At 44.2% G+C, this 27478-nt stretch overlaps 1 protein-coding gene across 2 annotated transcripts; it reads left to right on the top strand.

Annotated features, from left to right (window-relative positions):
- Positions 1-3447: 3447 nt before the first annotated feature.
- CCDC160 (coiled-coil domain containing 160) lies at positions 3448-12368 on the top strand. 2 transcript variants are annotated; one of them, XM_077890410.1, is made up of 4 exons: positions 3448-3754; positions 4898-4955; positions 8271-8471; positions 10960-12368. In XM_077890410.1, exon 4 carries the CDS (start codon positions 10984-10986, stop codon positions 11953-11955), a length of 972 nt encoding a protein of 323 aa, XP_077746536.1. In that variant the 5' UTR covers positions 3448-3754; positions 4898-4955; positions 8271-8471; positions 10960-10983; the 3' UTR covers positions 11956-12368. The 2 variants fall into 2 exon arrangements, with proteins under 2 accessions (XP_077746536.1, XP_077746535.1); XM_077890409.1 differs by lacking the exon at positions 8271-8471 and having other exon boundaries at positions 3451-3754.
- The last annotated feature ends 15110 nt before the right edge of the window (positions 12369-27478 follow it).

Below are 27478 nucleotides of genomic sequence, written 5' to 3'. Positions count from 1 at the left end.
GAAGAGAGTTAGGGAGAGGGAAAAGTGGGCGTCCCACTGAGTGGGGAGCCTGACTCATAACTCAGTCCCAGGACCCTGAGATCATGACCAGAGCTAAAGGCAGACAATCAACTGAGCCACCTAGGTGCCCCGAGCCCATCCTAATTTTGTAAATACTTCTGTCACTGTATTTATCACATTTAACTATCTGAATATATCTAGCACTTAGCCCAATTTCAGGCACATTGAAGTGCACAGTGATTGTTACTTGAATAAATGGGAGCTGGGAGAAATTTAAGAAAAGGAAGAGAGGAATTAGAAGGATTCTCAATGCAAAGCCTGCAGGGCCTTATCATAAGGATTTTAATTTTTACTGCAAGTCAAATTGAGAGCCCCTGGGGCACCCAGACAGCTCAGTTGGTTAAGTGTCGGACTCTTGATTTTGACTCATGTCATGATCTTGGGGTTGTGAGATTAAGCCCTGCATCGAGCTCCATGCCAAGTGTGGAGGCTCCTTAAGATTCTCTTTCTCCCTCTCCGTCTGCCCCTCCCCCTTCACACTCTTTCTAAAAAAAAAAAAAGGAGCCTTTGTAGGCTTCTGAGCAGAGTGGTAACATGATCCAACTTAATAGTTTATAATGGTCTCTCTGAATGTGTGTTGTGAATCGATGGTGGTGGTATTGTAGGTTGAATTCAACCATTATAAACTAGATAAGAGGAGGGGAATTGGGGCACACAGACACAAAAAGGGAAGACAGCTATGTAAAAACACACAGACACATAGGGAGAACAACATGTGAAGACGGAAGTGGAGACTAGAGTGATGTGTCTACAAGGCAAAGAAGGTCACAGATTGCTAGCAACAACTAGAAGTTGGGAGAGACAGATTGTTTCTCAGAGTCTCCAGATGGAATCATCCCTGCCAACACCTTGATTTCAGACTTCCAGCCTCCAGCACAGTGAGAGAATAAGTGTCTGTTGTTTTAAGCCACTTAGTTTGTGATACTCTGATCCAGTAGCCCTAGGAAGCTAATACAGTGGACAAAGGTAGAAGCAGTTAGGAGGCCACTGGCATAGTCCAGTCCAGAGATGACGGGGACCAGGATGAGGGTGGTAATGGTGGAGATGGTGAGAAATCATCAGATTCTGGATACATTATGAAGGCAGAGCCAACAGATTCTGCCTGTATGTAGGTCGTGGGGTGTGAGAAACGTTAGCCTTTATTATCTGCATGGATAATTTAAATACTTATCAATATACAACATACACTCATAAGTGTGTATTTTTTCATTGTCCCAAATATCCCAGGTTTGAGGCTATTCAAACAAGGATCACTCATCATGGAAATGGAAAGCAGCTTATTTTGCTGTGTGATCAAAGGGTAAATCACATTATTTTTCTGGGTCTCAATATCCTACTTGATAAGACAAGAAAGTTGAACTCTGTCATGTGACTGTATGATTCTATTATTTTTAAGTGCCTTGTTGCCTTTGTATTGATCCACTTCCAGAAGATAGTAAACTCTTTTCTGACTTCCATATTTGAAAACCTGTCTCTAAGTATGCAGTAGCCTTGAGTAACAGAATTCTCTGTCCTCTCTGTTGTTGATTCTCTGCCATTTGATATTTTGAGTACATAAAAGAGTGACCCACCATATTTAAAAATAGAAGTACAGCAAGACCAAAGTAACCCTTTGTGCATTTTTTTCAAGGATCTGAGAGCAGGGTGGGGTTGCCTAATGGGAGTCTGCAACTTCACCTAAAATCAAGATTTGGAATTTTGAGTCTTGAGACCTCACCCTGAGCTATCACCATCTGTGTGTTTATATTTATATTTTTAGGAGGGTAATGAACTTATAGAACAAGATTATCCTAATACTAATAGCAAACATTTATATAGAGTTTGCTATGTGTCAGGCATTGCCCTAAAGGTTTTGGAAATATTAACTCACTTAATCCTCATAATGCTCCTATGAGTTAGACACAATTATTATTCCCATTGTACAAACAAGGAAACTGAGGCACAGAGCTATTAAGATTCTTTTATTATGCTAATAAGGGATCCTATATCAAACACAAATAAGTGGGACCCTTATGATAAATGATAAAAGCAAGGCAATTTGGAGATTTATTATGGAAAAAAGAGGTTTTGTCGGTTCCACAAACTAATTCTGACAAGGTCCATAACAAAACACCCATGACATCAGGCCTCTTCCAGCCTCCAACCCTTGTTGACATTGGTTTTCTAAGGAGGAAAAAGGAGACTGAGCAGTGGGCCTCAGGGCTTCTGAATGCAACCTTGCCAGCTCCCAAACACCTGTTAGATCCGGTTCTCAAGAAGTTTTGAAGTTTCAAAATGTATCCTGGTGTTGTTTCTCAATCAGTCCCTTGCTGAGTCTGGAGACATTAGACTGCCCCTTTTCTAATGCACTTAAACCTTTCACTGGATATTCCTGAGCCAATGTTTCCTTTCTGGAAAAAGCAGGTGATCTTTCTTAACAGTCACAGTTATTACAAATTTGAACACCCCAGTCCCGCTCTGTTCAAGGCCCCACAACCTTTGCTGGGTTTATCTTTTGGTCAGGCCTAGTTGGGTCCTGATCAGACTAGAGCCACCGTTGTGTGTGTTATCAGTTTGTGTGACCAATTTGGTGATGGAAGAATCAGTAGTAGGCAGCCCGCCTAATCAAAGTCTGAGAAGAACGTTTCTTTCTACTTGTATTTATTTATTCATGAGACACAGAGAGAGGGGCAGGGACATAGTCGGAGGGAGAAGTGGGCTGGATGCGGCGCTCGATTCCAGGGCCCTGGGATCACGCCCTGAGCCAAAGGCAGATGCTCAACCACTGAGCCACCCAGGCTCCCAGAACATTTCTTCACTGGGCCAAATACCTGGGCTGGAGTCTCTAACAGAAACGAAGAACACCAGCTTGTTCCCCCAACCAAATCCCAGAAGTTGGGAGCAAACTTTGAGGCTGGAGGAGCGCAGTGGTGAGTGTCTCCAGCAGATTTTACAGTCAGGTGGGTGCAGCAGTGGTTCGCGGAAGTTCCTGAGTGGCAAATGAGGAAGCTTGAGCTACCAGAGACCCGAGCCCGGCCTCCCACCGGGGCACCCCTGGGGACAATGCTGCCTGACACAGGTCCTTAGAACGCCGGCCAGGGGCAGAAGTTCCGGCCAGACCACCGTGCACAGGGGCAGGGGTGGGCGTGGGGGCGGGGCGCAGGGTGGATTCCCAGGGCTAGGGACCCCGAAGCAGATCCAGGAGACCTTCGGGAGCCGACCCTCCTCAACGCCAGGCCTAGGTATGAGCCCTGTGCCACGCCCTCCCCCCCAGTCCCCGTGTCCAGGTGGCTTTGTGAGTCACCCGGGCCCTCCGTAATAAGCCCACGGTGGGTGGGGCCGCCTCACACTTTGTCGCCCCTTCCCACTCTGACTCAGCCCTCGGCCGATTGAGCTCCCACCGCCGGCGGGCAGCCGCCACCGCCGCTGTGCCCGCCCCACCGGGCATGCTCAGAGCCCCGGCGGGCCCCGACTGGCGGCAGGCAGCGCCCCGCGCGCAGCGCGGGGCCCCGGCGCCCGGGTCCCTTTAAATCCGGCCGGCCGGTTGCTAGGCAACGGCGCGGCCCGCGCTGGCGCTGCACTGCAGAGGCTCTGCCCCCGGCCGGCCGGGCCGGGTCGCGGTGGCCAGCGCCGAGCCCAGGGCTGCCGCCCGCCGGTGGTGGCTGGCTTCGGGGAAGAGGGGCCAGGGCCCGCCGGACCCCACCCACATCTCCAGGTACGTCTGCGCGCGGGAGCGCCGGGGATCCCCCGGACTCGCCGCTGAGGGACCCCGGGCTGAGGCACCCCGTCACCCCACCACCTCGGCCTCCGCCCCCTGCCCCCCCCCCGCCCCCCCGCGACTGCAGCTCTCTGCTCTCTTCAGAGCCCAGGCCGGGAGTGGCGGGCGCCGGGGAGCCGAGGGAACTGGGTGTGGGAGTCCGGGTGCAGAAAGAGGAGTGGGGTCAGGCCTCGCCGGCTGCCCCACCACCACCCCCGCCCCCCCACTCCCCCTGCTCCCCCTTCCGCCACAGGGTAGGGACTGGGGAGATGGCAGGGAGCGCCCAGATCCGAGCTCCCTTCTCTCCACTGGAAGCAGCGATGGCAGGAGTTTGTTAACCATTTACCGAGAAAAACCCCAAACTATGCATGCACAGATACAGCTTTACAGCAAGAATGTGACTTCCATACTAATAAAGTACTCAGCCTTTGGAATTAAGGTGACTCCGTATCTTTTCTTCTAGAGGGAATAGTTTCACACTAATAACAAAGACTTGGAGGGTGATGACCGTTTACAGGGCCCGGTTTTCAATGGTACTTTGCTTCACTCTCAATATCTGCCAAACAATAGGCAAAACAGTTTGTCCCGTGAAGTGGACACTTGGCTCTGAAATGTTAAGACCCTGAAAGATTGAGGCAAAAAAAAAAATCGAGATCACTTTCCTTTTTCGTGATTTCACAAATTAACCGGACTCTGATGAAGGGAGGCAAGGCCTAGGCTCCAGCCCTTTGCTAACGTGGCTCTTGGCACACTCGTTAATAACAAGCATGTTCCTGTGGGCACCAGCAGTGGCTCATTTGTTCAGTAGGTGCTAAAGGCCGGGAGAGACTGTGTTGAATAACATGCCACCATGATTCTTGTCCTATTTGATATTTGCATCTCTGGGGGACGGAAGACTTAGTGGCATAACAGTTGGGAAAGTGGGTTGGCAAGTTAAAAAGAAAACTTGCTTCAGAGTGTCTGGCATCATATTTTAGATAGGCCACACGGCATGCTAAGTATATCACTTGTCATTTTAAGCTACATCTTGGATATAAACATGGATTTGGGCATTCTGGTTAATTATATTTTCTAATTATGCTGTGGGAATTTTATTTTCAGTTCACACTGGAGAAGGAGAACAACGGCATCCAACAGAAGACCTTGGACGTCAGAGAGTGTAAGTACAGTTGTGCTGGCTGATATATTGTTACTGTTGGTGTTCTGAAGCGCAGAGCCTCACCCAACATCCAAGACTTCAACCTTGTAACTAGATGGTTCATCTGCATTGTCAGCACACTATCAAAAAGCCTCATGAAAAAAAAAAACTCATGAAAATACAAAAGAAACCGTGTCCTGAAGACTTTGGCTAAGCCAAATCAACTTTGAGGGGAAAAGGGAAGTCCTTTTCCAAAAATGGTCCCCCAAATACTGCATAAACCAGAGGAGAAATTCTCAGTATTTACAAAAACTCAGAATCACAGCATTAGATAATTTTCAGAAAAAAATATTAAGGCTCGTTCACTCAACAGATATTTGTTGGTGGCCACTATGTATAGGGAAACAAAGGTGAATAAGATCCATCCCAGGAGATCACAGTGTATCAGTGAATTAAAAGTATGATGAAATGCTGTTGAAGCAGCACTGGAAAAACTCAAAGTGCACAGTCATCCTAAAGTTCTGGGTAAAGCAACTGGCGATAAAATGCAAATATTGTCGATTGTGGAAAGGACTACCTTAGGATCCCTTTGGCTTCAGAAATGTGGGGGCATCAGCCACTTTCAGGATTTAGGGCTGACTTTCCCTGAGGCTGCAGGTTAAATTAATCTAAGATTGGAGTTTAGGGTCCTCACTGTTTGTTTTAATAGCACCTACATTTCCTCCTCCTCTCCCCCCCTCGCCCCAAGCTATTTCTGATGTCTGATAATTTCAGGCTGGCAACTTTGGAGGAAACATCTCTTTGTAGAAGGGTTAGGTCATTGGACTGGCTGGTTTATGTTCCAAGGGAGGGTAAGGAAAACCTAAAAAAAGAACAAACCCTGTTGTTGACAGTAAACTTTACAATTGCTTCTGTTTTCATTTTCATTCATTTCTCTTAACCACCTGTGAAATGGGTATATATTGTTCCTCTTTTATACCTGGAGAAAAAAGGCTCACAATAAGTAAGTGTTCCCATAGTTCTACCTTGTGGGAGTCAAGATATCTGCCACCCTTCAGGATTTTTTCACTACAATCCTCACTCACACTCAGTTCCTTTCTCAAGAACTTCCTTTTCCTTCGTCCCCACATTTTTGCACGGTAACACGTGTTCCCCCACCTTGACTTCAGATACTTCATTCGGGTCCTCATTTTGGCATTTAACATTTTTCTGTGAGCCAGTGATTCTCAAGAGGGTGGAGAATGGAGAAGCTCCCCTAGAGGGGCCAGAGTCTTCTCAAATAAGGAGAGAGGGTAGTGATGGTAGTGCTTTGTGCCTGGGAACAGTGGAGGCAGAAAGAAAAGGTTGAGAACTACCGCTTTTAAGTGAGAACAGATCAGACAATTGAGCAAAGAAGCCAGGCCAGTGACTTTGTGTAGCAGACTTTTTTTTTTCTCTCCTTCCTTATTTTGGCCAAGCAGTTTTTCTGAGGGTTGGGAGAACTGAAACCATCCAAGAATAATGGGGAAAAGTTCCCTGCGCTAAGAAGGGCCCTTTGTCTTCCCCTTACTGCTCCTGGGCTGTGACTACAAGCCAGGCCCCTAGTCCAGGGTGGCTGGAGGGCTGAGTGTCCTGAGGACCGTTTGACCATCCCAGGTTGGAGATGACCTTTTGCAATGCCTGTTTGCAGTTTACAAAGTTTGGGATGAAACACTTTTGCGAGGTGGGGGGTAGGAGTGGAAAAAAGCCTCTGGAGGTTTTCCAGAACTGTTTCCCAGTCCCTGCCCACCCCTGCCTGGAAGAATAATCGCATTTTGCAGACAGATGTAGATTTATGCAAAAGAGATGGTCCTGAAAGTTTGAAATCAAATTCCAATGTAAATGAGATAAGGCAACCGAAGGAAAGAAAAAAAAAGGCCTTTGATTTTTAGCTTAGTGAATTTCCCTAAAGCATGTGATTTTAAAAATGAATATTTTAGAGAACAAATAATTAGATTTCACATATTTGATCACTTATCCATGTTAATATGAGTCTATTCCCTGGGGCCCCCTACCTTGAAAGTGGAAATGAGATGATTTTGTGGGTTTCTCCTTTCACAGTAAATAGTGGTGCATTATTTTCTGGAGCTGTTTGAGGATAGCTGTGCATTCACCTAAGATTTTTATGGAATGGTTTGCCTAAAGTTCCATAATAAATGATTACTCTTTGCTTAGCCCTCAAAGAGGATATTATGTTACATCACATTACATTATAAATTAATTTGCAATTTATTTTATCAGTGGTTCCCACATTCTTTAGATGAATATAAACCACTTCCATGAGTCAGGAGATCCTTACTCCACCAAAATACTTTACTACTTTGCCACCAAAAAAAAAAAAAAAAAGGAAAGTCACCAGAGGATAAATGGTAATGTTTTCAGAAAGACACTCATTAGAATGATCTGGAGTCTGTTATTAATTTATGTCAGGCACAAATGAATAGATGTAGCCGTATTACAGACACCCTTGTCAACTGTGCAGTCCCAGGGACTTTTGCGGGATTGCTGTCTTAGAGGACCATTAATGTTATTTTTCTCAGATGACTTTATATTGTTTCCCTGTGTTCTGGCTTGTTTGTTTCTTTAAGTTTTTCATCTCTCTTGGACCTCCTTGCTCTACCTTTAGTCCTTCAGTAATCCATGTCGAGTTGGGTAGGCAGTTCCAGTAATAAATGTTACAACTGACCCACTAAAATGGCCTGCTTATACTTTCAGTGATGGCTTCTGGTTTGATTTGCCCAGTGCTGCAACAAATTACCCAATGGAGTTTATTGAGAGCAAAATGGCTGCCCTGCCAGGGTAGAGGAGCGTCATTGTTTTAAAGCATATTCCTTGTCCTTGCCAGAGAATACTAATGTCATACTTGTTCTGCATAAAAAACAAACACTGCAATTTGGGAAGGGAAAATGAGACTGGCAACTTTTACCCCCCAGTCTGGGCTTTGCCATACTCTGTGACTAGATTTGTGAACAAGCCCTTAAAGAATATCTTGCCAATGAAAGGGGAAGAGAGAGAGAGAGAGGAGAGAGGAGAGAGGAGAGAGGGAGAGAAAGAAAGAAAGAAAGAAAGAAAGAAAGAAAGAAAGAAAGAAAGAAAGAAAAAAGAAAGAAAAAACAAAAAGGCAGCTCAGAGACCCCTTGACCCTGTCCTGTGTAAGCCATGGGAGGGAAATTCCAAAAGGCTTTTCAAACCTTTCTCTTTTTGTCCTTTGATATGTGACATGCAATTCTCCTTACCCTCCCCCCCTTCATTTTTCCTCTCTCCTTTTGTGGCCCTTTAAAAAATACCTAAGCTCTGAAAATGGTTGTTTTCTTTCAGTTTGTAGAATGAAACCTAGCAGAAGAATTTTAAAGCCAGCACTGACCTGGGAGGGTCTCAGTTTTACCACTACAGGCTGCGTGTACTTGGTCAAGTCACCTGACTTCTCAGAGCCTCAGTTAGGAAATGAGTGGACTCTTCCCAATTCTTTGAAAAGCACTAACTATATCAGGAAATTGTACAGAGGTCCAAGGAAGAAAGGTAGTGAAGTTGACGAGAAAAAAATATGTCTGTGTTTTTGTCAGATTTATGGGAGGGTTGGGGACAGACATCACTTTCTCAAGGTACAAAGTTATTAATGAAAAGAGTTTTTTCTGTTTTAACCTTTTTCTGTACCCAGCTCTCTATCTCAGATTTCTCATTATCACTACGTCCAGGTATACAGTGGACTCACCTTATGTGCCCCCTGCACACTTCCCTTCCTGATCAGTCTCATCAATGCCTTTCATTCAGAATTAGGTACAAGGAATACTAATCTGTCTCCTCTTGCTACCTGATTTAGAAGCATTTGTATCTTTTATTACAGAATTGTCTGTTGAAACTTTGCTAAAAAATGTGACTGGCACTTAGTATCACTGTCTTCTCTCTTCCCTCTGTTCCTTTCTTTTCTGACCACTGTGATAACTCCCAGTCATTTGCATTCATATTTCTAAGAGAGGAGAGAAGCCAGAATTAGGATGGTCTTCCCCTTTAAGAAAAAATAGAGCATAGATGTTTCTGGATGGTGATTTAGTGGAATAATAAAAGTCACAAAAGACTATTTCAAGAGAAAGGAGGTGATGCTCCAATGGCAAACATATATCACGAATTCCAAGTCTCCACTTATTACTGTGGTCTGGCTAGCTAAACTTATAAAGCTTGGCTTAAGGCTTTTGAACCAATCATTCTAACACCTTCACTGAATATTTGTATCTTTCCTTTTACTCAGAGCCAAGTAGTTGCCAGTGGGGAATGTACCCTTAGAGATAGCAAGTCCCTTCCCTCCTTTTCCAGGGTGGAGGGATTGGCATGTTCTGTACACACAGGTAACAAGTTTACTCTCACTGTAGCAAGGGAAATCTCACATTTAGCAACTACTGTTGCTAGAAAATGTACTGGAGAGATAATATACAAAAAAGTGGTTATCTCAGAGCCATGGGATTATGAGGGAGATTCCTTTTGGTTTTTGTGCTTTTCTGTATTTTCCAAAATCCTACAAAGAGCTTCCAGTACTATTAGAATCTTTATAATGAAATGTTACATAAATATGTATTACATAGTAAATAATATAATGTTGTAATCTTTAATAATAGGAAAGAAAGTGTTACTTTAAAAAAAGAAACAACAATTGCCATTTTCTGTTGCCAAGATAAAATTGTATTCGTATGCATGGGAAAAATAGATGCAGGCACACTTTGATTTTTCCCAGTGAGGATGCTACAAATGCATTGCAGCAAATGACTGTATAAACTGAATAAAGTGATCCCTTCCTTTTTCTTCCCCTTTGGCAATCCCTGCAGTTGCTAGTTTGGTGGTTTCAGGTATCAGTGGCCTTTCAGTGTGTTGCTTGGGTCTCCTTTCTTTTTTTTTTTTTTTTTTTTTTAGTTTTTTTTTGGGGTCTCCTTTCTCTCTACTCTCTGGAGTAGTTTTATTTGATCAGATATTTCCAAAAGTTAGGAATGCTGTGAGTTATGGATTCTCCTTGAATAGGGAAGATGCCTTTTGGAACAAATAAATATCCTCTAATCTTTAGAAATTTGGAAATTTGGTTGTGATTTGGTATGTTACGTTTTCACCTAAGAACTACACTTGGAATCAGTATCTTGAGAAGAACACATTCGGTGGCATTCATATTTTCACTTGTTGCCATTCGGTTCTCATCATGAAATTACTGTCAAAATGGCTAGATTTCTGTACACTTGGCAGTCTGGTCTAAAAACAGAGCCCAAGACTGGAATAGCAGGAATTTGCAGGTCAAGACAGAAGGGCATTTGGCAGAGTTAGTCATAAGGAAGTCTGCACGGTATACTTTACCAAAAGCAGCTCACATTGCATTAAGCCCTGATGTTTTAGTTACTTTAAAGACTGAGTAAACAGTGGTCCAATGCAAACGAACCAGAAAAAAAAATCAGGCACATGGGAAGCACAGGTATTAACCTACTATTAATATTAACCTGTTACTTTGAAATCACTTTTATTCTTTAGAAGCAGTACATTTTCATTTTTTAAAAGATTTTATTTATTTATTCATTAGATACAGAGAGAGAGAGAGAGGCAGAGACCCAGTCAGAGGGAGAAGCAGGCTCCACTCAGGGAGCCTGATGTGGGATTCAATCCTGGGACTCCAGGATCATGCCCTGGGCTGAAGGCAGGCGCTAAACCGCTGAGCCACCCAGGGATCCCAGCAGTACATTTTCATGTGTACAGTTGCTTTCTCATAGAAACATCTTCTCTACAGTAAATAGCCAAATGTATCAATTGATTGGCTAGACTGCACAGCAGCAGAGAATTTTAAGGCCGGAAGAGTCTGTGGACCTTAACTGGTTTTCAGTTTATAACAGAGGGACCTGAAGCTCTCTTGGTGAGTTACAGGGAGAGCTAGTCCTCAAATATTTAGGTTTTTACACCCGTGAGCCACTACAAGTAGTTATTTCCATTACATCAGCTGCCAGTATAAACAGTGTACCTTGATTTTAAATTTGTTTTGCAGGAATTGGAAGACGTACCTGGAGAAATGGATGCTAGAAGAAAACACTGGAAGGAGAATATGTTTGCTCCTTTTTTTAGTGCACAGGATGTTCTAGATGAGGCTTCTCAGCCTGAATCTTCTTGTGAACAAATGACTTTAGATAAAGCCAATAGAATAGAAGGGCTTTTTAATTTGTCCAGTAGAAAGTTTCAAGAAGAAAATAAATTTAAGAGGAAGGAATTTATTTCTCAACTGAATGAAAAAGAACAAGAACCAAATTTAAGAGAGAGAAAGATAAACATTTCAAAGAATGAAGCTGACACAAATTCTGTCTCCTGTGAATCATCTAATTTGGATGTGGTGACCGAAGAAAGCTTTAATAGCACAGAAGATCATTCTATCTGGAGTACAAAGGAATTACCCATCCTACCGCGACAAGACGTGAAGAAGAAATTTACCGAAGGAATGTCTCCCAAACTCCGCCTGAATCTTTTGAACGAAGAACTGGAAGAACTTAACATGAAATGCAGGAAAATAGAAGAGGAATTTGAAAATGCTGAAAAAGAACTTTTGAACTCCAAAAAAGAAGTCTCTTCGAAACCCCTAAGGTTTCAGGAAACGGGTGGAGAAACTTCGAAGAAAGACTGGGAGCTTCAAGCTTTAAGAAATGACCTATCTGAAAAAGCGACAAATGTCCAAAACCTAACTGAAGAGCTCCAGCAAGCCAAAGAACTCATCCACAGGCTGAGTCTAGAGAACAGAGATTTAAAAGAGGCCGTTAGGAAACTCAAGCGTCAAACTGAGATCGGAAACGCGCTCCTGAAGGAAGAAATGAAACTGTATTATGAATTAGAGATGGAAAAGATCCGCGGGGAGCTGGATGCCATCAAGAATGAGCTGAGAGCCGAGAAGACCCTGCAAGCAAGAAATAACAGGGCCCTGGAGTTGCTTAGGAAACACTTTGCTTCTGTGACATCATCAAGTACCCTGGACAGCTTGACAGAGGATTTTTTTTAAAAGTCAAAAAAAAAAAAAAAAAAAAGCCTTTTCATGAGGCGAATCATGGAGCCAAATCGGTGTTTCTTGTGCTTTCTTTGTGTGCTGCTTAAAATGGGTGTGATGGGAAGCCGTTGTTCATTTGGGTAGAATCGGGCTATCCATAAAATGTGTAAGCGTTAACTTCAAAGCTTCTGTTTTCTCTTTCTCATGACATTATCGTGAGAGTCCAAATGGAAACGAAGCTTCATATATATATATATATGAGTATTTCACTCAAAGACATGCTGCAGTGATTCACCAAATCATTTACAAATACAAGTCAACAGCCATTTTGTGATTTTGTGAGCAATATGTCCTTGGCACGTGAATATTCTTCCATCTGTGTTCGTTGATGTTAACAATAAAAATCTTGCTTATGTGTCTAAGCATAACATGTGTCTCTGGGTCTTATAGCTGCCTGTTCAGACTCAATGGGATACTAAAAATGTATCTGCTTTCTTTGAGATCCAACCTTAATTAGGCACATATAAACATCTCTGGAAAAAAATGCAGCTTTGCCCCCCCCCCCCCCGCTGTTTTCCCCATGCTTTCTCCCTTGACCTGGCCATGGTTCCCATAGACTACAAGACGACTTAAGAAGCATGACTGTGACCTTTGCTACAGCCCTGATTTTGTCAGCAATAGCTGCTTTTGCATTTTCTTATGTTGCCAGCAAGGGGCGTTGTTTGCACAGTTCTTCCAAAATTGTACCAGGGAAAATTTATAAGCCTTCGTGCCCTGGTTTATATCACCAGCTGGCAGGGGCTGGAGTGAAAGGTGTAAGATGTCACCGAGGTAAGCTGTTAGCGATCTAGCTCGATTTGTTTGGGAATCTGGTCCCATCGGGGGCTTAGGCAATGACAATTTTGTACTTACAGAGAATGCAAATGCACTGGTTCGGTCCTTTGGTGGAAATGCTGGGCCAGTTGAGTCTGTGCATTTGTTTGTATCAATCACTAAGATCTCTTGTAACAGGAGTTCTATTTGCATGGTGTTTTTAAGTCCAATGAGCCAAATGTAACTACAGGTCCAATGGTAAGGGTTTAGGTGTCTTCCCTCCTGGGAAACCCCCAAACTGGGAGTCCAGATACTTGAGTTCTAGGATCTGTTTTGCCAATGACTAGCTAATTAACCAGCTAGGCCTAAAAGTCCTCATCTGTAAAACAAGGGAGTACCTCAATCATTCAAATTCTGTTCTTTGCCGATGTTCTCAGTGGTTTGATTTGCGAGTATAACTGTACCTGTGACAAAGCAGACCTGCTGCTTTGGGGACCTACTTGGCTGACCCCCCTCCTTTCCTTCTTTTTTTAAAGATTTTATTTATTTATTCATGAGAGACACACAGAGAGAGGCAGGCTCCACACAGGGAGCCTGATGTGGGACTCGATCCCAGGACTCCAGGACCACGCCCTGGGTGGAAGGCAGGCACTAAACTGCTGAGCCATCCAGGGATCCCCCGACCCCCCTCCTTTCAAAGGAAATATACACAAGCTCTTTTTTTTGAACACCTCCAAATAATAAATCAGGAGAGGATATAAATGAGGTCCTTTGTTCTTTTTCTTGTTTCCTTTATTCATCAAGGTCGGGGAAGGCACTGAAAGGAGGCAAACTATGCCAACCTGGAGGCTGAGCAGGGAGTGCCTGGCCTGAGAAGATTGGACTAAATTGGAAGATAGTGATCTTTGGTGCTTTCTGACTAGGCCCTGATAACTGAACCTGGGTGCTGGCAGCCTGCTGAAAGGGGAAGATGACCTTCAGGTTGCTGGTGGTCCTTGACTTCCTGCCAAGGGCCTAGGTGCATATGCAAGCTAGGAACAATTTGCCCCATTAGGCTCTCTTCCTTATCACCCCCTTAAAAGTTAGCCCTCTGTCCTTGCCCCAGAGAGACTCTCAGTCACTGATCAGCTAGAGTGCAGAGCTGCTTACGTGTTGAAAATAGTTCACAAATTGTGTTAAGCCACTAGGCTCAACGTTCTTAGCACATTTCAATTTTTTTAAAAGGAGTTTTTACTCCAGGAGAATTTATGTTGAGCAACCGCACATCTGAAGTCTTCAGTGACAACTTAGTTTATCTTGCACAAGAGTGTGTGCATGCTTATGTGTATTTAGGGGGGCAGAGAAGAAGTGTGTCTAGAAAAGATGAGCACATGGCTTAGCCCCCCTTGGGGGGATTTCTAGGATGGAACTAGAACACAGAATCTTTTTTCTTTAAAGATTTATTTATTTTATGGAGGGGCATAGAGGCAAAGGGAGAGGGAGAAAGAAGCAGATGCTGTGCTGAGTGTGGAGCCCCATGCGAGTCTCCATCTTACAACCCTGAGATCACAACCTGAATTAAAACCAAAAGTTGGATGCTTAACCAACTGAGTCACCCAGGCGTCCCTCAAATCTTTTTTAAAAAGAAAATACTGTCGTTTAAGCTTTTTGTATATCAAATGGGAGGTGTGGAGATGTTTATGTTGTTGTTGTTTTTTTAAACAGGAATAACACATCAGGTCATTCATCCCTTAAACTAATCTATTGGATTAAATATTTGAAATCAGCAATGCAACTGCACACCATTTCCCACCAATTCCCAGTGTCTTCCTTACTGAGAACTATGGACTGTCACAGGGCCCTAGGAATATCTGTTCTACCTCGGGTTCACAATCTAGTTCTAGAAATATTTGCTAAGCACTTATTATCATCATTCATCACTTCTGAGATGTACCTTTTTTCCCCCTAACATTTTGACATCCCTGAGTTTGGGACATGTCTTCAAATCAGTGGCATATTGTAGCATAATTGTCAGTTTTTAAAAATCTTTCTTAGTGGTGCATAAAATGATGGTATATCTTACAATCAATAGAGTTTTAGATTTGATGAAATATGGCATATGCTAGGCAATGTGGTAAGTGCTGTTAGCGGTGCTTGCATAAAGTACTGTTGGGAGCACAGAGGAGGGATCGATGAAATCTGCCCGTGGGGCTGGGAAGGACTTTATAAAGGAGGTGACAGTTGAGCTAGGTCTTGAAGGATAAGAAGGATTTTTCCAGGCAAAGCATGGGAGCAGGGACAGGGGCATTTCTGGAATGTGAATGTAGAAGATCTATTTGGCTCCTAAGAGGACTCTCCACAACAATGAACAAGAACTCGGGGATGGTACATTTTGCTCATTCTTCAAGTCCCTTTGAGGTTCTACCCTGAAGACTGTCATTCCAACTGTTTTGTTCATTTGCAGATAGACTGCGGAATGCAGGTCTCATGACATAAATACCAGGTTTCCAGATAACCAACTACAGGAAAACATTGCACTGGTGCCAGCGTACCTTGGCCACCATCACTTTTGTTTTGGAAACAAAAGAACTAAGAGGTTTTGGTCCTAATACCCAGCTAAGTCCATCGTGAGTGGTCTGGTTTCAGAGATGTGTGAGAAAGAAACACCATGCTGCTCTTCTCTCCGAGGAGCCAGTATAGCACAGAGATTAAGTGCGCAGACTTTGCTTATCCACTTACCAGCCATGTGACCTTGGGTAGGTTGCATAATCTCCTGTAACTCGGTTTCCTCATTTTGTAGGATGGGGTTTATGAATAGTGTTGTTGGGAGGATAACAAGAGATCACCTACAGTCAATAGGCATCACCACCATTGGTGTCATCATTATTATTGCCTGACTGACAAGGGGAAAATTGACCAAGTCTACTTGCTCCTTGCAGCTATTACTGTTGCCAAGCTTTTTACACCAATCGTCCCTCAAACTGTGTTCTCTGGAGAGGATATGGTAAACTCACCCACAGTACATGTATCAACAATGTGTGATGCATCTGAGAAGGTGTGACAAGTTGCAGGGAGGCTATTTTTATTTTATTTGTATGTGAAGCCTTAAAGCCCAAATGGTGACTGTTGTGATGGACTTCCTGACCTCAGTATAGATCCTGTAATGGGAACTTTCTTGGGTCAGAGCCTCCCCAACCCCCCTGCCCTCGGGCCAGTGTAAGGCTGGCCCCTGGCCCTGGCAGGCTGACTACCAGAAGGGGGAAGAAAGCCCTGCTCTAGTGCTCCAGTGGGAAAAAGCTCATCTAGGAAAAGGGAATGGAGACAAGAGAGGCTATTATAGTATTTTCCATTTCCCCTTGGCACGGGGATCCATGCAGCTGGGGCCCCACTAGGACAGCTGCTCAGATAAGAATAAGTCATTGTCTTCCCCTTTGTACCCGCAAGACTTGGATGCTAAAGTCCCCCTGGTACTGTAGGTGATCCCTCCTTTCCACACCAAGCATCAAGGTGCTGTCTCTGTGGTGCAGTGGTCAGGGCAGGGTCCTGCTCTATCTCATTTCCTCCATCTCACCACCAATCACACCCAGTCTTCTGACGATTGCTACATTTCAGTGAGCTCTGGTTGCCATTCCCCCAGGAGACTGGGTTTATACCTGGTTCTCTGAGGTTCCCTTGAAGCTCTTTTTTTTCTTTTTCTTTTTCTTTTTTGCCTTTTAGCTCATACCTATTGACTCCACAGTAGTTGTTGTATACATTCTCAGACCATGATGGAAGACACACCTGAGAGATTCTCTTAGAGTCACTAGGACCCTAGCTGCAACTGGACTGTTGGTTAAAGCCTAGCTACAAAACCGTATTATGTGTCACACTTCCACGCATGTCGTTTTATGTAATCTGCACAATCCTTGATCATCAGATGACAAAACTGAGGCTCAGAGATATTAAACGATTTATTCAGTATCACTGGCAGTAAGTGGTGGAGTCTAAAATCCAAACCTAGACTGTCCAACTCCACATATGGTGCTTGTTCCATTATATTAGGTCATCTTTCATGCTGAAACTTATGAACCAGAGGTTCAATCACCATAGAGGCTATTTAACTTTCTCAAAGACACTGGTTTATTACTGTAATCTGAGCTCAACTTTAGTCAGCCATTTCATAAATAGCTGAGGTAAATAGTCAAGATGCATGTCTTATTGAAAAAAACCATAAAGTGTCCATGTCTTCTGATGGTGGGTTATTAGGCTTACATAAAGGACAAATCTTAAAGATTTTCCTTTGTTTTTTAAGATTTTATTTTGTTAATTTTTTTAAAGATTTTATTTATTCATGAGAGACACAGAAAGAAAGGCAGAGGCACAGGCAGAGGGAAAAGCAGGCTCCATGCAGGGAGCCCAATGTGGGACTCGATCCCGGGTCTCCAGGATCACACCCTGAGCCGAAGGAGGCGCTAAACCACTGAGCCACCTGGGCTGCCCCTTTGTTAATTTTTTTAATGTAATCTCTATCCTCAATGTGGGCCTGGAACTCATGACCCTGAGATTAAGAGTCATATGTTCATTGGATGAGCCAGCCAGGTGCCCCTTTAAAGATTTTATTTTATTTTATTTTATTTTTTTAAAGATTTTATTTTGGGGGCATCTGGGTGGCTCAGTCAGTTAAGCAGCCAACTCTTAATTTTGGCTCAGTTCATGATCTTAGTGTCTTGGAATGGAGCCCCACATTGGGCTCTGCACTCAGCAGGGAGTTTGCTTCAGGATTCTCTCCCTCTGTCCCCTCTTCCCATTCACTCTCTCTCTGCCTCTCTCTTGCTTTAATAAATCTTTTTAAAAATTATTTTTAAATAATCTCTACACCCAATGTGGGGCTTGAACTCACAACCCCGAGATCAAGAGTTGCATGTTCCACTGGCTGAGCCAGCCAGGAGCCCTAGCATTCTCTTCTTATAGCAATGACATTTACTATAATAGTAATGTAAACAAGAACAGTTGAGATGTGAAGCCCAACTAACAGCTTTCTTTTTAAAAAAATTTTATTTATTTATTCATGAGAGACACAGAGAGATACAGAGGCAGAGACATAGGCAGAGGGAGGAGCAGGCTCCATGCAGGGAGCCCGATGTAGGACCCGATCCTGCGACTCCAGGATCATGCCCTGATCCGAAGGCAGATGCCCAACTGCTGAACCACCCAGGCGTCCCGACAGCTTTCTAAGACAAGCTCCAGCACCAATGGAACCAAATTAATAAACAAGCAGGACTCTTGGATTAACATTCTTTGTCACTTTGGGGTCAGATTTTTTTTTCTTATAATTCAAAATTACTTATCATATTTCATCCAATATTTATATTTTTCCTCAGGATTTTGCCTCCTAAAGTTTTCACTGAAAGCTGACTCCTTTTTTTTTTTCTGAGAGAGAGAAAGAACAGAGGGAGAAGGAGAGAGAGAATCTTTTTTTTTAAAGATATTATTTATTTGAGAGAGAAAGAGCATGAGCTGAGGGAGAGGGAGAGAGAGTCTCCCCACTGAGCAGGGAGCCCGATGTGGGGCTCCATCCCAGGACCCTGGGATCATGACCTAAGCCAAAGGCAGCCACTTAAAGAACTGAGACACCCAGGTGGCCTGAGAGAGAGAGAATCTTAAGCAGGCTCCACACCTAGCATGGAGCCCGATGCAGGGCTGGATCTCGTGATCCTGAGATCATGACCTGAGCCTAAATCAAGAGTCAGATGGATGCTTAATCAACTAAGCCACTATGGTACCCTGAAAGCTGACTACTTTTTAAGAAAAAAATAATGCTGTGAGCCCCCTTGCTGCATAGAAAGTGTTAAATATGCTTGATGATTTATATATTTCCATTTTATTCTTTCCTTAATGCCCTGGTAAGTTTCTCAAAGTTACAGTAAATAAATCATATTCTGTTCACTCATAATTGAAATAATTCTTGAAAAAACAAGTTCAGGATCTCTTTAGTAAAATATCTTCAATAACAAGACAAAACATTTTCTTTAGATTTACAAATTTATTCAAGATTTTACAAAACAGTATCTCCCCTTCATATAATGAAGTAGAAGAAAATCTGGAGAGCTGCTTTTGGCGTTCATAAATGTGGGTTATGTCAGCAGAGAGCCTGGAGGCCATTTCTGGGTTTTGAGGTAATCAGCCTTTTAAAAAAATGCATAATATGGGATCCCTGAGTGGCTCAGTGGTTTGGCGCCTGCCTTTGGCCCAGGGCGCGATCCTGGAGACCCAGGATCGAATCCCACGTCGGGCTCCCTGCATGGAGCCTGCTTCTCCCTCTGCCTGTGTCTCTGCCTCTCTCTCTCTCTCTGAATGGGTGACGGGCACTGGGGGTTATTCTGTATGTTAGTAAATTGAACACCAATAAAAAATAAATTAAAAAAAAACATAAATAAAAATTAAAAAATAAATAAAAATAAAAAAATGCATAATATACTTTTATGTGGTTTTAATAAGTACAAAAATATATTTGCATATAGCATAAGGATTTTTCCCCCATAAAACATGAGTTATCTGAACTCTTTTCCTTTGGGTATATATTAGGGCATGCTTATAAATAAAGTGCTGAGAGCAAGGGGCTCCAGTTCCTATGCTTGTGCCAGGGAAGAGTAGTGTACTAGAAAAAACACAAAATATGGAGTTTGCGTGGTTGGGTTCACTGGTGGAAGATGCTGAGATGGAGTTTGGGGTGCCAGGAGTTTATTAGGGATCAACACCTGTGAAGGAAAAGGAGCTGAAGCAGGACTGAGCAGAGAGAAAAGTCCAATTGCCATGCAAATCTGACAAAGCCTGGGCAACCCCAGGCAGGGAGCTCTGGAGTCTTTTCCATCAGTGACCCATGTAGGGCAGAATGACTGGGCCTTAGTCCCCCTGCCTTACTCGGTCACCAGACACCAGCTGCCTCTGGCAGAGTGTGACCTGGGACAGAGGGACTCTCCGCAGATAAGGCGGACCCTGAAGGTCCTGACAGTTGGAGATGGTCTGCTGACCTCACTCCTTTCTGGGGCAGCAAGTCTTTCCTTGAGGGACACATGGGTGGTGCATTTTGTGGCCTACCACAGTGCCTCCCTCACATCTGTCCTTCTGGATTCCTTTGGGCCTCTCTGTCCGAGGGGCAGCGGAAGAGTTTAGTGAAAAGAATGTACAGCCCCTACCTCTGCGGCTGGTCCTGGGCTGCAATAGATACTCAAAGCCTCCTTCCTTCATTCTCCATTCCAGGTCACACTCACCCTTAGCTACTGCCCTCTGGTGGCCTCAGCTGACCTTCACCTCCAAGGAGACTGAACCCTTCTCTGCCTGGGGCCACTGTACCTGCTCACTTAGTCACCATTGGGCAAGGGAGTACTAATATGCCCAAGAGATCTCTCCATACCTCCGTGGTGGAACGGCAGCCCTACCTCCTCCTGGTTATCACCAATTACCCCTTCCAAATCAGTGAGCCCTCTTCTGGCCTGCTGGTCCCCCTGGCATGAGGAGCCTGAAGTGCCCAAGCAATGGCTGTAGCTTACAATTCAATGGGACTCTCGCTGTGCCCCCAGAGAAGGTGTGCCCTCTTTGGAGACCAGATCCTCTAGTCCTGTAGAGCTAGAAAGATGGCAAGCACAAAGTTCCTGCATTAGTCAGGATTCAATCAGAGAAGAACCATTTTGGGGGCAAGTGGCACCTGAGTGGTTCAGTGGGTTAAGCATCCGACTCTTGTTTTCACTCAGGTTGTGATCTCAGGGTTGTGGGATTGAGCCCCAAGTCGGGCTCCATTCTCAGCTCAGAGTCTACTTAGGATTCTCTCTCCCTCTCTCTGCCCCTCCTGCTGGTGCTCTCTCTCTCGCTCTCTCTCAAAAACATATAAATCTTTTAAAAAAGAGAGATTTTATTTTCATATCTCTTTAATATATATCTATCTGTTATCTGTCTATCTGTCCATCTATCTATGTGTCTATATATCAGTTGGCATCTAGAGATTTCACCTGCTGCTTAAATAGCCTCCAGAGCCTTCACATCTAATGCTGGGCTTGAAGTCTGCAGGGCGTCAGGAGGAGACAATGTAAAGTGGGAAAGAACAAGCACAAACTAGAACCCAGAAGCATGAGCTGGAATCCAGCAGGAGGATGAAGTGGAGTCTATATCAGTTTCTTTTATTTTTTTTAAAGATTTTATTTATTTACTCATGAAAGACATGGGGGGAGGGCAGAGACATAGGCAGAGGGAGAAGCAGGCTCCATGAAGGGAGCCCGATGTGGGACACGATCCCGGCACCCCAGGATCACGACCTGGGCCGAAGGCAGATGCCAAACTGCTGAGCCACCCAGGGATCCCCCTCTATATCAGTTTCTCATTGTCTCCAATGTTGATAATATGGCTATCCGGCAGGAGGAGCTGGTGCTCCTTGACCAAAACTACACACACACACACACACACACACACACACACACACACACACGCCAGGGACCCTGGTCCAGGAGTCTGAGAAGCTAAAGGAAAGTTGAGGAGCGTGCTCGCTTCGGCAGCACATATACTAAAATTGGAAAGTTGAGGAGCAGGTGTGGCAGCATCTGCAGCCTGGTCGTCACCCTGCACCAGGGAGACGAGCCACTGGGTAAGCCGCAATGGAGGTGGGCCACCGCTACACATGGTGCCCCTGCACTGAATCTCCATCACAGAAATGAAATGTTAGGCTCCCGCTTCAGTACGGCCCACCAGATCTGTAACACATGTCACAGATAAAGGAATCGGGACATGCAGCTCAGTCTGGGCAAGTTGTCACATTAAACACCCCCTGCTGTCCCTTGCAGGGTCATTGGAATGACAGTAACTGGAAACACTCCTGTTACCATTCATTGATTTCCAGATGCCATATTCTCGTCACAGAGAACCCAGTGCTGTACAAAATTCTTTGATTTGGTGTGTGTACCCTGTCCTGGCAAATGGCACTCTGCTCTCATGGAGTGTTGCTTCCTTCAGCCAGCTATCTAGACGCCTTATCGGACCAGCAGCTTCTGAAGAGTATAGTATGCGATACGACCACTGGGTCCCATGTTCCTGGGTTTGCTCTTGTACCCTCTTGTTGTGAAGTTGGTCATTTAGGTCTTATATGATGTTATATGCTACCCCATGCTAAGGGATCGAATACCCCTTAACTCTTGAGTAAAGGTGCCGGCTGAGGCCCTGCAGGCATGAAAGCTAAACCTGTCCTTGAAATGTGTATCTATTCCTATGAGAACAAACCATTGGCCCTTTCAGGATAGCAGGGGCATAACGTCGTGGCCAGTTGGTCTCCTCCAGGAATGGTGTTGTAGCAGGGGCCCCCTTGTTGATCTCTGGACTTGGTAGGTTGAACATTCTGCAGCGGCAATAGCTTGATTGGCCTTGGTAAGTGGGAGTCCGGGCCATTGGGCCATGCACAGGCTCCATCTCCGCCACTGCAGGCACTCGGTTCCTGTACCCACCACATCATCACTAGGGCGGCCAGCAAAAAAGACTGATGTCAACTGCCCAGGCCATTTTGTCTACTTGGCTGTTCAGAGCCTCCTCTGAGCTATATGCTCTCTGGTTGGCGTTAACACGCGATTCAAAATCTCCCTCGAAGCCCACTCTCACACGTCCATGCCTCTGCCTCCTTCTTCCTAGTCTTTCAGTCTTTATCCTTCTAAACCACCAACTAGTTAGCCAGGCCATTCACCACTGGCCATAAAGTCATAAAGATTTTGAACTCTGGCCATTTCTCTTTGCAACCAAGGTGGATGAATAAGTATATCACCCAAAGCTCTACCTGCTGGGAGGATTCACCCACTCTCCAAATGAGGTAATGATTCACCCCTTGTCCACTTTTGACTTGTACCCACGCACTGACCCAGGTCATCCATAAACCAAGCTTTTTCCTCCTCATTCAGTTGATCTGACAGGGTCCATGGAGCTGGAGGCATGAACTGAAAGAAGTGTGCTACCTTATCTTGCAGTTGACCTGTGCCTTTGGTCCTGTTCCTGATCGCTCCCCTTTTAGCTTTCAATGGATTGTTGCTGGGTCTGCCTGAATTTAGGATTTAGTGGATCTGATAAAAGCCAGCTCTTGATAGTTCTAGTTGCATGCTTACTTGGTGTCCCACAGTCAGGTGTTTTATCTTTACCAGGGCCCAGCTGCATATTAGAAATTGTTTTTTTAGTGGGGGGAGGGGCTGAGGGAGAGGGAGAGAATCTCAAGCAGGCTCCATGCCCAATGCAGAGCCTGACGTGGAGCTCTACCCCATGACCCTGAGATCATGACCTGAGCTGAAATCAAGAGTCAAGGATGGCTCAGAGGTTGAGCATCTGCCTTCAGCTCAGGTCGTGATCCCCGGGTCCTAGGATGGAGTTCCACATCGGGTTCCCCGCAGGGAGCCAGCTTCTCCCTCTGCCTATCTCTCTCTCTCTCTCTCTCTCTCTCTCTCTCTCTCTCTGTGTGTGTGTGTGTGTCTAATGAGTAAGTAAATAAAATCTTTAAAACAACAACAAAATCAAGAGTCAGATACTTAACCAACTGAGCCACCCAGGTGCCCCCTCAGAAATTGTTTTTTCAAAAGGCATGTGGTTCTCTTCTGCAGATGGTATGGCCTTGCTCCAGAACCCCATGGGCCTGCATTGTGATTCTCCCACAGGATTTTGCCAAAGATTCCATACTGCATCTTTTCCCAGCACCGAAACCTACAAGACTATAGATGTGTTAAATTGTGTAATCCAAGAGGCAGGACAGCTTGTATGGCAGCCTGGACCTGCTGCAGAGCCCTTTACTACTCTGGGCCCCTGTTATAGCTAGGAGCCTTCCTTGTCACCTGATATAAGGATGAAGCCTAATCCTTAGGTGTGGGACACCCTGCCTCTAGAACCAAAGAGGCCTGTTAAGTTTCGTGATTCACTGCTTGTGGCAAGAGTTGCAATGCACAAGTTGTCCTTTACTTCAGCGGGAATGCCCCGGTGTACCTATAACCACTGGACCTCTAAAAATTTTATTGATTTGATAAACCTCTGAATCTTTATGGGCTTCATCTCTCACCCCCGGGAGCGCATGTGTCTTACCAGGAGGTGGCACACTAGCCACCTCTTGCTCTTCCAGCCTGATCAACAAGATGTCATCAATGTAATAGGCTAGTATGATGTTCTGCTGGATGTCCAGATGATTCTATCTCTTCAGACTAAATTAGGACAGGGACGCCTGGGTGGCTCAGTGGTTGAGCATCTGCCTTCAGCTCAGGGCATGATCCCAGGGTCCTGGGATCGAGTCCTGCATCGGGCTCCCCACGAAGAGCCTGCTTCCCCCTCTGCCTGTGTCTCTTCCCCTCTCTCTGTGTCTCTCATGAATAAATAAATAAAATCTTTTTTTAAAAAGACTAAATTTGGACATAGAGTAGGAGAGCTAATATAGCCTTGGGACAAAATCGTAAATGTATACTATTTGGTATTCCATTTAAATGACAACTCTTTCTGGTTCTCTTTTCTGTTCGGGACAGAAAATAAAATATTGGAGTGGGGGGCACCTGGGTGGCTCAGTCAGTTAAGCATCCGACTCTTGATCTCAGCTCAGGTCTTAATCTCAGGGTCATGAACTGGAGCCCCACATTGGGCTCTGTGTGGGCATGGAACCTACTTTAAAAAAAAGAGAATAAAATATTTGTGAAATCAATGGCCATAACCATGTATTTGGGGTTATATTAATCTGCTCCCACAAAGATACCACATCTAGCGCAGTAGCTGTGATCGGAGCTACTATTTGGCTGAGCTTGTGGTGGTCTATAGTTATCTCCCATCTGGTTTCTGCACAAGTGGAGATACAATGAGAATCACCACCCTGCATCCTTTAGATCCTTATGGGTGGTACTAATCACAAACACCACTGCCCTCATGTGATGATTTGCTATCTTGGCTGCAGGGGGCGGGCAGTAGTGGTGGTGGTGGTTTAGTATCAGAGCCTTCCACTTGGTCTTCCCCACTTTGATAGCTCTTATCTCACTCGCCAAAGAAAGATACATAGCGGTGGTTGTAGCAACCACCAGTTATTCAGTTAAAATCTCCATTTATTGCATGGTCCTCGTATGTTCCCGCTGTCACAGGGGGCCATGAAGATGTTTTGGGTCTCCAGGTGTCCATGTCAACTCAGACTGTATGTCCAGTAATTCTCACAATGTCTAACTAGACCCTTTTTCTAGTGTTTAATTATCCAAATAACTGGCCAGAGGTGCCCACTACAGTGCATACTTGCTGTGGGATTGCAGGGCCCTTTCTCCAGGACCTGGCCACCTACTCTAATCAGTGAGTTCTGGGTTCAAAAACTGGCTCAGATCTGGAAACGGGACAGAGGATCATGAACATTTATTGAAATGACTGTCCTCAGCCTCCCAGATTTTTTTCTACTATTACGAGTTGAGTAGTACCCTTTTCAGGTACCAAAAATTCCACCTCTAGGAATGCCATGTTCTATCAATCATCTCCAGAACTCTGGGGCAGGCCCACATAGACTTTGTCTTCTTATAATTGCAACCTCCAGGCTTCTGGAGATTAAACCCCACCACCTGGGCTCTGTGGTTTTAGGTCTTATCATATATGATGTTGTATCAGCGAGCTAAGTTTATAACAGCGTTTTCTACTGTCAGTCCTGGATGGGAGAGGGGGCCAACACTGAACTTGGCAGTCATATTGATAGCTCTCTTACCAGCACATTCCTGATGGCCTTGTTAAATTGTGTGTTCTCTGGATCTCCCTGTGGAATCCAATCTTCTGGTGGGTCTAGTGGCTGTTCATAGTAGTATCCATGCCAGCATGCCCACCTCCTTGTGTCTTCTGATCTCAACTTGCCACAGCAATTCTGACCTTTCAACTCTACTCAGCATAGGCTTTCACATTTTCCTTCTAGAAGCCATCCTAGTAGAAAATCTGCACCAATTCCTGCAATCCCTAACAGAGTGTTACATCCGGTGTGTCAGGAAAGCACTCCAGAAATTCAATAACCTCTTAGAAAATTTCTCTGTCCCAATCTTCGTCAGACACCCCATCCAGTCTCACGTATATCCCCATTCTTCTGTGGTTACGAGCCAGATACTTCTTGCAGTTTCTTTGGAGTATAATATGTTTCCTCCCTTGTCAGCACATCTCCAAATGGGTGACACTTAGACTTTCCCTTCCTATGAGGCTAGTGCAGAAAGGGAGGTGGGGGTGGTGTTGGGTGCTGAGAGGTAGCACATGTTGCCTTGTGGGGAAAGGCCTCTGCGTGTTCTGCCAGCATGAGGGCGAGAGGGGGTGGGTAGCTCTTGATAGGGGTGGGGTAGCACCTATTGGCTCAGAAGGTTCAACGAAGTTGGGGGTGGGTCAAAAATCTTTGTGAGTACTCACTTAGGAGACCCCATCCACGTATTGGTATGCCAGATGTCTGCAACCAAGGGCTTTGTCTTGATTGGCTATTTTACCTTAGTTATAGTTTAGCCACTCTGACCATGAAGTCCTGGGTTTCATTCTCTGCCTTCCTCATACATGAGATGAGAGCTCTTCTGTATGTAGCCAAAGAGGACTTCTTGGCTTTCCTACATGGCTTTCAGTTATCTATTACCCTCAGCAGTTCATTAAATCTGTGGTCATCTGACCTTGTTAGCCATGCAGTTAATATTACACACACACACACTCACACACACACACATTCTTATATTTGAATAAAGTATAGGCATTATTTTGTAGGATATATGACAGGATGGTTTAATACATGTACCATTGTGAAATAATTACCACAATCAAGTTTAATTAACACATCCATCACCATACACAGTTAGCTTCTGTGTGTGTGGTAAGAATAATTAAGATCTACTCTCTCAGTGCATTTCAGGTATACAACACAGTATATTAACTATTGTCATCACCATGCTATAAAATATGTCCCCAGAATTCATTCATCTTTTAGCTGAAAGTTTGACATATTTGACCAACATTTCCCCATTTTCCCCTCCTCCCCCAGCCCCTGGTAACCGTGGTTCTACTCTCTGTTTCTATGAGTTTCACTTTTTTATATTTCATATATAAACCAGATCATACAATATTTGTCTTTCTGTGCTTGCCTTATTTCACATAGCATTATGTCCTCTGGGTTCATCCATGTTGTTACAAATGACAGGACTGCCTTCTCTTTTATAGCTAAATAATAACCACTATATACATATAGCTAAATAATATTATTATTTAGTGAATATACCACACACACACACACACACACACACACCACATTTCCTTTATCCATTCATCTGTTAATGGACATTTAGGTTGTTTCCATATCTTGGCTACTGTGAATAATGCTGCATTGAATACAGGTGTATGGATGTCTCCTCAAGATACTGGTTTCATTTCCATTGGATTTGTATCTAGAAGTGAGATTACTGGATCATACAGTAGTTCTACTTTTAGTTTTCTGAGGAACCTCCATACTGTTTTCCACAGTGGCTCTACCAATTTATATTCCTACAGTGTACAAGATTTCCATTTTCTCCACATATTCACCAACATTTGTGATCTTTCTCTCTCTCTTTATTTTTATTTATTTTTTTTCTCTCTCTCTCTTTATTGTGTAGTGCTTTATGGACCAAGTAAAGGAGGTTGGATTTTATTCTGAGTGTGATGGGATATCATTTCAGTGTATCTTAAAACAGCTTTATCAAGGTATAAATAATAGAATACAAAAAATTGCACATATTTGAAGTGTATAATTTGATATATTTTAACA

Source organism: Canis aureus, chromosome X (genome assembly GCF_053574225.1).
Source record: "Canis aureus isolate CA01 chromosome X, VMU_Caureus_v.1.0, whole genome shotgun sequence".
NCBI lineage: Eukaryota > Metazoa > Chordata > Mammalia > Carnivora > Canidae > Canis > Canis aureus.
Note: the sequence above shows the minus strand (reverse complement) of the source record. Positions and strands in the feature narration are given on the sequence as shown.